Source organism: Lonchura striata, chromosome 24 (genome assembly GCF_050655825.1).
Source record: "Lonchura striata isolate lonStrDom1 chromosome 24, ASM5065582v1, whole genome shotgun sequence".
NCBI lineage: Eukaryota > Metazoa > Chordata > Aves > Passeriformes > Estrildidae > Lonchura > Lonchura striata.
The window spans coordinates 8,125,788-8,137,897 of record NC_140726.1 but is presented as its reverse complement, the minus strand read 5'-3'; the positions used below and the strand labels follow the sequence as shown (position 1 = coordinate 8,137,897).

The following is a 12,110-nucleotide window of genomic DNA, read 5'->3' as shown; positions in this document are numbered from 1 at the left end:
GGATGTGGGGCAGAGCAAAGGGATGTGGGGCACACAGAGGGATGTGGGGCAGGCACAGCAGAGGGATGTGGGGCACACAGAGGGATGTGGGGCACCCAGAGGGATGTGGGGCACACAGAGGGATGTGGGGCAGGCACAGCAGCGGGATGTGGGGCACACAGAGGGATGTGGGGCACACAGAGGGATGTGGGGCAGGCACAGCAGCGGGATGTGCTGCTCCGGGAGGAGTTTGTGTGTGCAGAGCTACCTCTAGTGGCCACGGGCCCCGCAGGGTGCCCAGGGCTGGCTACCGGTCCCATTGGCACCGCCAGCCCACCTGGATGGCTCTGAGGCTGGCTACCATTCCTGTGGCACTGCCAACCCACCTGGATGTCAATAGTTCTGGCTACCAGTCCTGCTGGTACTGCCAGCCCACCTGGATGGCTCTGGGCCTGGCTACTGGTCCTGCTGGCACTGCCAGCCCACTGGGATGCCCCTGGGGCTGGCTGCTGGTCCTGCTCCCAGTGCCAGCCCACCTAGGTGCCCCCGGAGCTGGGTACCACTCCCATGGGCACTGCCAGCCCACCTGGATGTCAATAGTTCTGGCTACCATCCTGCTGGTACTGCCAGCCCACCTGTATGCTTCCAGGGCTGGCTACTGGTCCTGCTGGCACTGCCAGCCAAGCTGGATGTCCTTAGGGCTGGCTACTGCTCCCGGGGCACTGCCAGCCCACCTGGATGTCAATAGTTCTGGCTACCAGTCCTGCTGGTACTGCCAGCCCACCTGGATGGCTCTGGGGCTGGCTACCATTCCCGGGGCACTGCCAGCCCACCTGGCTGCCCCCGGAGCAGCCCGCTGTGGGTGTGGGTCTGCTGTGGGCTCATTCAGGGTATGAGGGGGGTCAGGGTGTTGGGGGCTCTGCAGGTGGCAGGGGTCAGCGGGCAGGGCAGTGCCCACACCCTGCAGAGCCTCCAAACTGCCCCGGCTGGAAAAGCCCGCTGAGGAGATACTTGCTGGCAGGAAAAACCCACAGAGCACAGAGGGTTTTCAGGCTGAGGGTTTTACTTGTGGGGTGGGAGAAATTCCTTTCTCGAGGCACTGGAAGGCACCACCCCGAGCTGTGGTGTGTCCAATGATTGTATTTCTAACCAGAGCGCATCAACTTTGAAGGAACCGTTTTAGGAAGGAGCGTACAATCTGCTTTATAATGGTCTGGTGTTCATTCCTCCAGCTCTTCTCTCTCCTCAGTAAGTTCTCCTGCCTTCATAAGTCCCCCAGAGGGCACTTCCATCCTCTTTAGGCCAGGCAGAGTGCTCGGGAAGGTGTGGTGGCTCTGGGGGCTGCTGGGGGCACGGGTGGCTCATCCTGGAGGGCTCGCTGGCCACCAACGGGGACAAGCCGTAGGGCGAGGTGGCGGCGTAGCTGGGCGAGTAGTGGGCATCTTCAAAGGGGTGCAGAGGGTAGGGCTGGGCTCCAGGGAGGCCTGGGGTCCAGCCTGAGCCTCGGAACGGGGAAGCAGCTCCGGGGTCGGGCAGGGAGAGGCAGCTGGAGCTGGCAGGGAGCGGCTGCAGCGGCTCTGGGCAGGCACTGTCCGGCTGGCCGAGGCTCTCGGGTGAGGTCTGCTCCCAGGGCTCTCTCTGCAGGCAGACAGGGAGAGAAGGCAAGGAAAACGCTTAGGAACAAAAGGCTGCGCTGGAGGTAATGGAGTTTCTATCCCTGGCAATGCCCAAAGGGTTTCTGTGGCTCTGGAGCGGTGGTTGGGGTTTAGCTGTGAAGGGTCCCAGTAGGGCTGAGCAGCCCTGACCCTGCAGTGTGAGATCCCAGCACATCCCTCTGGCTGCCCTCGCCCCTACCCTACCCTTGCAGGGGCTCAGAGACCCTGGCACGAAGTCAAAACCACCTGTGGCTTTGATTTTAGCCCATGGAAAAAGCTGCCAAATCTCTATGAGGAATTACAAGCCACAAGAGTTTGAGGAGTGTGGTAGTTGAGTTAACACAGGGTGGAAAAGTAGAATTCTGGGGTTTTAGAATGGGATTCAGGGGGTCTCAATGGAGGAATCTGGGCGTGTCCTGGCCTTCTCCTTCTCCTTGCCCTCCATGCCTTGCTGTGATGGTGACACTTTTCTGTTGGTTTAAGGCACAGACACACTGCCCAACATAAATTATAGATATTGGCACGTTATTGTAAATATAGGTAATAGGCATTGGGGAAAAACTGTACGCATGTAACACGTAATGTACCATATAAAAGATAGAAAATCACCATTTAATATAGGTAATGGGCATTGGGAAAAACTGTAAACATGTAACATGTAATGTACCATATAAAAGATAGAAAAGCACCATTTAATATAGGTAATAGTCATTGGGGAAAACTGTAACCATGTCACACGTAATGTACCATATAAAAGATAGAAAAGCACCATTTCATATAGGTAATAGGCATTGGGGAAAAACTGTAACCATGTAACACGTAATGTCCCATATAAAAGAGAGCAGCAGCCCTGGGTGGGAGAGAAGAAGCAGTCGGGGTCAGAGAGGGTGTCAGGGTGTGTGTGTGCCTCTGCCTGAGCTGTGAGCAAACCACAGCAGCCCAAGGAGAAAATCTTTTAGATAACTTGCAATAAACTGCCTTGAGACCCAACAACAGAGACTGCTGAGTTTTCTTTGGAAGCTCGGATTGGAGGAGAGACTTTTCCACCACACGAGACACTTGACCTAGGGTGACTCTGGCACCCCACGAGTCCCCCTGACCAAACCCCACATTTCAAGGGGTGACCTGCCCTGGGGGACAGAAGCACGAGGCACTCACGAGCAGGAGGTGCCCCGTGTCGCTGGGGAAGGATGGCAGGAGAGGGGGCACGGCCGCGGTGCTGAAGAAGGAGCTGGTGGCAGCTGGGAGAGGAGGAGGAGCACGGTGATCCCCGAAATGCTCGCTGAGATAGGGGTCCAGGAGGGCTGGGTAGCCCTGGGGGGCAGAGGGGTCGCAGGAGAAGGGTTTGGAGCCCAGAGGGGAGGGGTAGACATCGCTGACAAACTGCTTGCTGCTGTGGAAATCCAGCTCGGCTGGGAAGGATCTGCGGCCGCCGTAGTAACCAGCCGTGGTGGGCGAGCCTGGGGGGCAGAAAGAAGGGTGGGAAAGTGGAAAGAAAATTCCAACAGCTGCCACAGCATGATGGGGACCTTGGTGGGTGCAAAGCAGAGCCCTTTTCTCGCCAGCATCACCCAGGAGCCCACCCTGCCCTGGCATAGGTGTTCCTTGTTCTACATTTTGGCTCCATCTGGTGACCTCCACCAAAAGGGTTGGGGAAGTTTTGGATAGGAGGTCAGCTCAGCCAGGCTGGGCTTCTGCCCTGCTCTGCTACAGCCCCTGGGGAGGAGGTTCCAGACTCACTCTGCTTTCCTTGCCCCAGAGCTCAAAGGATAAAACAGGTCAGCTACTCATTTTGTGCTTTTTCTCTCCACCTCCAGGGAGAAGGGGAAAACACAGGAGGAAAAGGTGAAAACACAGGAGGAAAAGGGGTAAAACACAGGAGGAAAAGGAGAAAACATAGGAGGAAAAGGAGGGGTTCTCTGCTAAAAGAGGTGGGAACTGCTTTAATTACTCTGTTTGAGGATTTTATACAAGATTATCGCTGTTCTTTTTGGGATTCTTTTAATTGCTTTCCTCCTGGGCTCGCTCGGAGGGGTGGCCCCGCTCTGGGAATTGTTTCCCATCTCTGGAGGAGAACAGGAGGGCTCTGCCCACCCTCCCACCTGCACGGAAGGTGTTGAGCACTGGAGGGAAAACCTCACCTGGCATTTGGCTGAAGGGCGACTGTGCTGTGCTGGTGCTGCCCTGCAAAAGATAGAGAGATGTTTGAAAACACGACTTTTCAAAGCTGGGCAGCCCTCTGAGTGAATTCACACACAATATTTGAGCCTGGGTGCTGTGAAGGTTTAACTCCATGGTTTCCTCACAGGAATCAGCAGAGATTGGGAAGGTCTCGTGCAGAACTGCAAAGAGGAGGAGTATCAAGATAACTGACTTCTTCCTCCTGTCCCACAGGGTCCCTCAAAGCAGGCAGAATGCTGAGGAGTCCTTTGGGTGCTGGCACAAAGCAGGCAAGGTGAGATCTGAGCCCCTGGGTGGCCAAAATGGGCAGATTCCAGCTCGTGCTGCTGCCCCAGGGCTGCTTTACTGGCCCTTCCTGGCAGCATAAGCAGGCTGGGTGGAAAAAGAGTTCCTAGATCCTATTTGGGTGCTACGACAATGGTTATGATAATAATTATATTATTAATCATCAGACTCTCCTCTTGGTCCCTGGGTAAAGGAGAATTACCCCTGGAGTAACCTTGGTGCTCCCAGTGCCTAAATCCTTCCAAAGCACCCTGGAAAGGCATCTGCTCCTCTGGAATCCCACTGAAATGTGGTTTTGGGAGCTCCAAGCCCGCAGAGCAGGAACAGAGAGCCCCCAGCAGCACTGGTGTCACTCTGCTGTGCCCTGGCCAGTGCTGATGGCACGCTCTGTCCAGTTTGCATAGTGCAAACAGGAGGTTCCTGCCGCAGCAGGCAACCAAATTTAGAGGTTTAGATTTGAATTAAATTTGCCAGCCCTGAGGACTTCCTTCTCCTGCCGAGGGAAGGTCTGCAGCTGCTCCCTGCTCCTCCAGGGAAATCAGCTCTGAGCCTGCAGAGGTGGCAGGAGGGGACAGGAGGTGTCAGGAAGGAGCTCCAGAGCTTGGGGACAGAGGAGTGTCCTTGTCACACGGGCAGGGCTCGCACCTCTCCCCAGCTGAAGCCATCACATGCAAATCCAGGTCCTCTCCCAGCATCCAGGTCACTTTTAGAGGAGAAAGCCAAGCTGGCAGGTCCAGGCAGCACAGCTGCTGCAGGGATGGGAGCTGGGATGCTCTGCCCAGGCCCCTGGGCATGGCTGGCAGCCTCCAGCAGGGATCATTTCCAATTTCCAGAGCATTTAATCTTTGATCCTGTCTGTTCAACAGCCACTGGAACTGCCTGGCCGTGTGTGCACACCTGTGGTGGAGAGTCCCAGAGGTGCCAGGAGCTACCAGGGCTTTAGCTGCCTGAAATCACTGCAGGAGCCTCTGCTGCAGCCCGTCCTTGGCCTCATCAGAGCAGAGCCCTGCATTTCATTCCCCTCCTTGCTCCTTCCTGGCCTTAATTGAGAGCCATTAGTTCATTTCCTCCCGGCTCTGCTTCTTCTCCCTGCCATGGGAATGGGGAGCCTGGATCTGCTCAGCCTCCCCGGGGCCCAGAGTGTGTCCAGCTGTTGGTAAGCTGGGCTCAGCCTGCCCTGCCCATGGCCAGCCTCAGATCCTGCCTGGGGCTTCTCCAGACAGCTCTGCTGCTTCACTGCCTCCTAACTCACCGAAAAATCTGCCTGAAATTTAAGCATCCAGCTCCAAATCATGACCTGGCCCTGCCCCGTGGCAATGCTTCGGCTTCAGGGCAGCACCTCTCTGGGCCCAGTCTGTAGTGGAGCAGCTGAAGGAATAAAAATTCTCCAAAAATCAAAGCTGAGCCTGGGCAGGGCAGTGCTGGCTGTGTGTCCCTGCTCTGGGAGTGCTGCTGGGTGCTCAGCAATGAATCCTCTCTGGACCACAGCACTGCACTGCTTCACCTCTGCAGGTGCCCACTTCCACACCTCGGAGAAGACAGGAACCCTTTCACCCTGAGGAGGACAAGTGCAGCTTCACACCTGTGCAAAGGAAAAGCCAGAGCCTCCCTAAAGGCCAGGCTGCAGCCCTGCAGGTGGTGCAGAGCCCAGATTTTGTGTGGCTTTCCTCACAGCCCACCTTGATCTCCATCACTCACCGTTTCTTTCTGCAGCAAACATCACCCTCCAGCAAAAGAAGCAGCTGAATTACCCTGCACCACCAACAGGCAGAGGGGTGCTCAGTTACCTGCCCCTGCCTTTGATTTTGGGCTGGGTTCTGCCCGACAAACAGAGCTGCACTTCCAGCTGCTCTTTTCATCCGAGCAAATACGGATGTTTGCCCTGCACAATCATTTTCTGTCTCCTGCAGGCAATGAGCAGCAGGGCTGGTTTTGCATCAGAGAGACACGCTCAGCTGCTGGGCTCTGCAGCACAAAGCCAAGGGCAATAAAGCCAGGAGGATTTTACAGTTCCAGGTCGTTTCCCCTGGGGCTGTTGAAGCTGCCGCCTCCAGAGAGGGAGCAGGTCCGTGGGGATATCACCAACAGGAGCTGTTTTCTCAGCTGCTCCCCAGGAATTCCTCCTAAATTCATTATCTGCCTGCTGGCAGTGTGTCCTCCCCAGTGGCTCTCCATGGCTCTGGGGCTTTCTGCCTCCCTGCAGCAGCTGAAGCCTGTGGGGATGGATCTGTGGCTGGATTTTGCTGTGTTTGGTGATGCCCAATCCTGGTTTTTTGTTGTTTGTTTGTTTGTTTTCCTGCCTGTTTTGTCACACAGTCAATGAAGCTGAAAGTCACAGCAAGTAAATCCCCGTGAGGCTTCTTCAGCATAAAAAAAAAAGCCAGAGGTAAATGGTTTGGGGGAAAAAAACATCAGAACTCCCAGTTTGTGCTGCCGGTGACCCGGGGCTCTGCTCCCTGTCTCTCCTTGCAGGACACAGCTCCTGCTCCCCCTCCTCTGGCAGCATCCCCGGGCTCCCAGGCACTGAGGAGCTGCTGCCCAGCAAAGGTGAGTGCCAGGAGCACCCAGGGAAGGGCCCCTCGTGCCCCTGGATGCCACCACATCCTGGCATCACCGTGCTGTGTCCCCTTCTGGGGACAGCCTGGCTTTGTGGCTGCCAATTGAGAATAAAAAAAAAAAAAAAAAAAAAAAGCAAAAAAACAATGTAGTGCAGTAGGATTTGGGTTTCCTGTTGCCATAGAAGCACTTTAAGAGGAAATCATCCCTTCCAGGCTGATGCTTGGCCTCTTTCCAGCCCATCACATCCCTGGCACTCGGAGAGGAGCTGGAAGGAGCTCAGCTTTTGGGGAAGAACAGATATTTTCGGGGCACTGACTTGTGCAGGTGTAGCTGGAAAAGGAAGTCGACTCGGTGTGGATATTCTCAGTTCAGTCAGGGAGAAAAAGAGAAATATTTCTGCCAGGCTAAACCTGGGGAAAAGTCTGAGAGGAAAGTAAACATTGATTATCTTGTTTGTTCATATGGTTTATAGGATGTTCTACCACACTGACCTAAGTCCAGTGCGCCAATCAGGTGAAATGTTTTTACTCTAAGACCAAAGGAATTAATGTTCACAATGTTCTCTATAAAAGAGAGAAGCGCTTTTTGAATAAACTTTCATTTGCCTTCTGAAATCGTGCGAGTCATTTCGCCTGCCCCTGGCCCACCAGCGTTAATTTGGGAAGGCGTCACACGTAGGATGTGAAAGAGGAATTGAACAGCATTGCCACGATTAAAAAAGGAAAATTAAGGGGATATTTAAGACAGACAGATATGAAATCAAGGAGGCATCAGCAATGTTTTGGGGCACGCATTCTATTAATTACATTAACATTGTACTAATTACATTAAAATTAAATGAATTACAGTAACATTACATGACCAATGCAAGCAGGGGGCGGGACGCTGGGACTTTAGGGGGTTAAAAAAGGGAAAAGGACTCACGCTGCAGCGGGAGCCGCTGCCCTGCCGGGAGCGCTTTTCAGCCAGCAGGTCCTTGACCGTGTGCTTCACTCGCACTCCTTGGTACACCCGGGCGCCAAACTCTGCGGGGACTGAGCAAAGGCACAGGTCAGGGCAGTACAGGGCGCCCGGAGCAGCAGTCTGTGCTCCTGCTAGGCAGGGGAAAGTATTAAAAATAGATATATAATATATAAAAAAATATATATAAAATATACTAGATATAAAGTATAAAATATATATATATATATATATATATATATATATATATATATACTAGATATAAAATATTAAAATATATATAATATATAAATATATATTATATATACCAGATATAAAGTATAAAAATATATAATATTATATATATATATATATATATATATATACTAGATATAAAGTATAAAAAATATACTAGAAATAAAGAAAGAGTTGTCATCCAAAAAGATATCCATTTCTAGACATAGAAATTATTACATATATATATAATATATATTCCCATATATAGAAATAGATAGAGAGAAAATATCGAAAAGTGATTTAGAATATAAAATGTCAATGTATTATTAATAGTAATAAATATTATAATATAGCAGCATATTATATATTATATATTATATATTATATATTATATATTATATATTATATATTATATATCATATATTAATTATAGGATTTTCAGAAGGCTAATTAATTCCTTTATTAAACGGTATTATACTATATTAATGTAGTATTGATATTATATTATTCGTGTATTAGTATATATTAGTATATAGTACTAATGTATTAGTATATAGTACTATAGTATATAGTATATAGTACTATACATGCTATAGTACTATATTAGTATGTAGTACTATAGTATATAGTATATAGTACTATATATATAATATAGACTAATATATATATTAGTATTTATAGTACTATATACTAATATATATATATAAGTATATATATAGTACTATATACTAATATATATATTAGCATATAGTACTAATATATACACTAATAGTATTTCAGAAGGCTAATTAATGACTTTATTAAACTGTAAAATTAATTTTATTTTTTTATTATTAATAAAAAATACTTTGATAAAAAATACTTTGATAAAAATTTCCTTTGATAAAAATTTAATAAAAATTTACTTTAATAAAAATTTACTGTAGCAAAATTTTGCTTAAAGAAAAAATTGCTTTAAGAAAACAATTTACTTCATTAATTTCCAAATTCCTTTATGAAAGGGGAGTCGGAGCACATCATCCCGCCCACGCCAGGCACTGCAGCACCTGCGGGCTGTGGCGCGGGTGGGAGCTGCGGGACAATGCAGGGACAGCTTTGCTTTTTTATCCTGCCCTGAACGCAGCTCGCACCTGCGGAGCCAGGGAGGAGCTTCCCCGTGAATTATCCCGGAAAAATCCTCCCAGCCTTTGAAGCTAATCCCTGGAAAGGCAGAGGCAGAGGCAGGCGATGCCTTTGATCCCCAGGATTTGGCCTTTGGCTCTCCTGCCCCTCAGGACGTGTCCCTTGGCTCCGTTTCTGGTGGCTTTGTGGCCTCGCGCACCTGTGGCAGCACAATTCTCTCCCTCTCAGGATTTTCATAGAGGTGCACAGAGAGAAATAAAAGAGAAAACAATTTCTATTTTTGCTCCTTGTTTTTCCCGTGTGGGATGTGTGTGGAGAATTGTTTACCTGGGGTGATGCTTGGTTGGGTTCTGGTGAGGATTGTTTGAGCCTGGTGGCCAACCCAACCCTGTTGCAGAATTTCTGAGAGACGGAAATCATGATTTATGTTTGGAAGGAGGTTTGAGCTACCCACTCAGACTAGGCCTGATGAGCAGCCTTGATGGGGCCTCGAAGCCTTTGATGCAGTGAGAATTCAGTCGTGGTGCAGTCAGAAATTATGTTAAGGTAATTACAAAGTAATCAGCTATCCGAGCGTGAATTAGAGCAGAGCTGCAGTGTGAAAAGTTTGACCACCTTAAGGAAAAGTTAAATGATGCTAGTGTGCCAATCAGAGTGTCTTTGTTTTTGTAAACTATGTAGGAGCTGGTATAAACTGCCATCTTATCTCCAATAAAGGGAGAAGGTTTGATTAACCACATTGGTTCAGATCTGTTTGTCTTGTCCAGCTTCCCGTTTTCCTGAGATTTCCCTGGCTTTTCAACCCACCTGGGGCTGGGCTCTCAGAGAGGGTCACCAGTTGTGTTGGAGTCTGAGCAAGTAGTATGTAGCTTTAGTATCCTCCTTTTATATAGTATATTAATGTATTTTAGCATAGTTCTAATAAAGAAATCATTCAGCCTTCTGAATTGAGTCAGGCATTGTCATTTCTTCCCATTGGGTTCACGTGCATTTACAATACACACCAAGAGAGGTGAGAGGGTTTAAACAACGCACTGCTGGCTTGGCCAAATTGCTGATTTTTTAAATTTTTTTAATTTTTTTAATTTTTTATTTTTTTAATTTTTTAATTTTTTTAATTTTTTAAGTTTTTGGGGGCATAGCAGCTGCAAGTTTGGGCGAGTGGCATTTCATTTTGGTGTTTGAGTGCTGATCAAAGAGCTTCAGCCAAGGCCAGGCACAAAGCAAACACAAAGCAAGGGACAGATTGCCAAAAATGAGGTGAGAGTACCCCAAAAAAATGCAACAAAAGTGGTTCAGAAATAGACATCAGCTCTCACAGAGGAATTCCAGCAGGTCTGGCGCTCTGCAGGTTTTCCTGACACCTTTGCTGTGCTCTGAAGGCATTAGAAAATCACTTCCACACCCTTCTGCTGCTCTGGGCTGTGGAGCTCACATCACATCCTCAATTATTCCTCTGCCCAAATTGTTTTAATTCAGCAACACTCAACCCCTCTAACCCCAGGCTGAAGTTATCACACAGCTGAACCCGCTGCTTCCAGTGGATTATCCAGAGGTTTCTGGTGCTGAGCTGTCAGAACTTCAGACAACTCTTCCACTGGCAGCACCAGGGAAGAAAATACTCATTTAGGCCTGAGTTGATATAATTTCCAAGCAAATTGAATCCAATTTCACATCACTTTGATCTAACTGCCTTTTGAAAAAAAAAATAATGATAATAAAGCATAGCACTGTGAAGGAATATAAATTCAATCTGGAGAAGGCAGAACACGTTAATTGATACTATTAAATTTTGGGGGCATTTAAGATGTCACATGTCTATTCTAGACAAATTTTTGTGGGTTTTTTTTTCAATAGGAGCCCAAGGATAGCACAGTTTGTTCCTTCCCTGATGTTGCCATGAAGATGCCTCAGCTTGTGGAGATCTGAGCTGCTGGAACTCACCTGCTTCCATTGTTGGTGCTGCTGACGAGTCCCAGCTCCCGGATCCTGCAGGAATTTGGGGAAGATCTGTCCCTCATGAGCTTCCCAGAGCAGAGTGAAGCCTGTGCTCACAACTCCCTGGGACACTTCCAGCTGAGCCTGGCGGAAATGGGTTTTCTAGAATTTAGGGATGTCTCCAGCACCATACCTCGCTTGGGATTTGCTTAAATGCAAATCCCTGGATCTGGGTTTCGCTCCACTTTGCATGGTCAGTGTGGGTTCTTCCCCAGGAGCTTCCTTCCTGTCTGAGCTGGCATTTCATGGATGAAAAATGCAGGTTTCTGGGCAGAAAAACCTCGTGGCAAAGCAAAATGCTGGCAAGCCTTGCAGTGAGGAAGTTTTCTTCCAGCTGAGGAATCTGTCAGGGAAAACAAGCCTTGGGATGGGCATTTTCTCCTGTGTGGGTGTGAGACCCCCACGGGGTGTTGGAGGTCTCCCTTGGGCAGGAATTCTGACTTTTTGGGAGCCCAGAGGCTGCTCTGGGCTTTGCACAGCTCCAGCTGTGCCTGGGGCAGGAGCTGCCAGGGAAGGGAAGGGAAGGGAAGGGAAGGGAAGGGAAGGGAAGGGAAGGGAAGGGAAGGGAAGGGAAGGGAAGGGAAGGGAAGGGAAGGGAAGGGAAGGGAAGGGAAGGGAAGGGAAGGGAAGGGAAGGGAAGGGAAGGGAAGGGAAGGGAAGGGAAGGGAAGGGAAGGGAAGGGAAGGGAAGGGAAGGGAAGGGAAGGGAAGGGAAGGGAAGGGAAGGGAAGGGAAGGGAAGGGAAGGGAAGGGAAGGGAAAAGGAAAAGGAAAAGGAAAAGGAAAAGGAAAAGGAAAAGGAAAAGGAAAAGGAAAAGGAAAAAGCAGGGGCAGCCTGGCACCGGGCTGCTGCTCCCAGTTCCATCTCCCTCCCGCTGGAGTCTGCTGCCAGCTCGTGGGGCCATCAGGTAAAACCCTGCTCTTCCTCCTGCTGCTCCCAGGGGCTCTGCCCAGCACAGGGATGAACTCTGTCGCTTGAGAAAGAAGCATGCAGGACACATTTTGTGGGGCAAAAAGCAAGGATCCATCCCTGTTTATTTAAGGATGCAGCACATGTTTAATGGTGCAAAAGGAAAGGGTCGATCCCTTTTTATAATGATGCAGGACACATTTTATGGGGTAAAAAGAAAGGATTGATCCCATTTTATTTAATGGTA

The 12,110-nt window shown here is 49.3% G+C and overlaps 1 protein-coding gene across 1 annotated transcript; it reads right to left on the bottom strand.

Moving 5' to 3' along the window:
* Positions 1–531: 531 nt before the first annotated feature.
* Positions 532–11,413, bottom strand: POU2AF2 (POU class 2 homeobox associating factor 2). The gene is made up of 5 exons (XM_031506817.3): positions 10,902–11,413; positions 7,584–7,693; positions 3,776–3,818; positions 2,793–3,094; positions 532–1,617 (listed from the first exon to the last, which is right to left on the bottom strand). Exons 1-5 carry the CDS (start codon positions 10,909–10,911, stop codon positions 1,225–1,227), a joined length of 858 nt encoding a protein of 285 aa, XP_031362677.3. The 5' UTR covers positions 10,912–11,413; the 3' UTR covers positions 532–1,224.
* Positions 11,414–12,110: the final 697 nt, after the last annotated feature.

Coding starts and splice junctions, on each gene's coding strand:
- POU2AF2 (XM_031506817.3), bottom strand. Junction 3,819..7,583: donor GCAGCGGCTCCCGCTGCAGC/GTGAGTCCTTTT, acceptor TATCTTTTGCAG/GGCAGCACCAGCACAGCACA. Junction 1,618..2,792: donor ACACGGGGCACCTCCTGCTC/GTGAGTGCCTCG, acceptor GTCTGCCTGCAG/AGAGAGCCCTGGGAGCAGAC.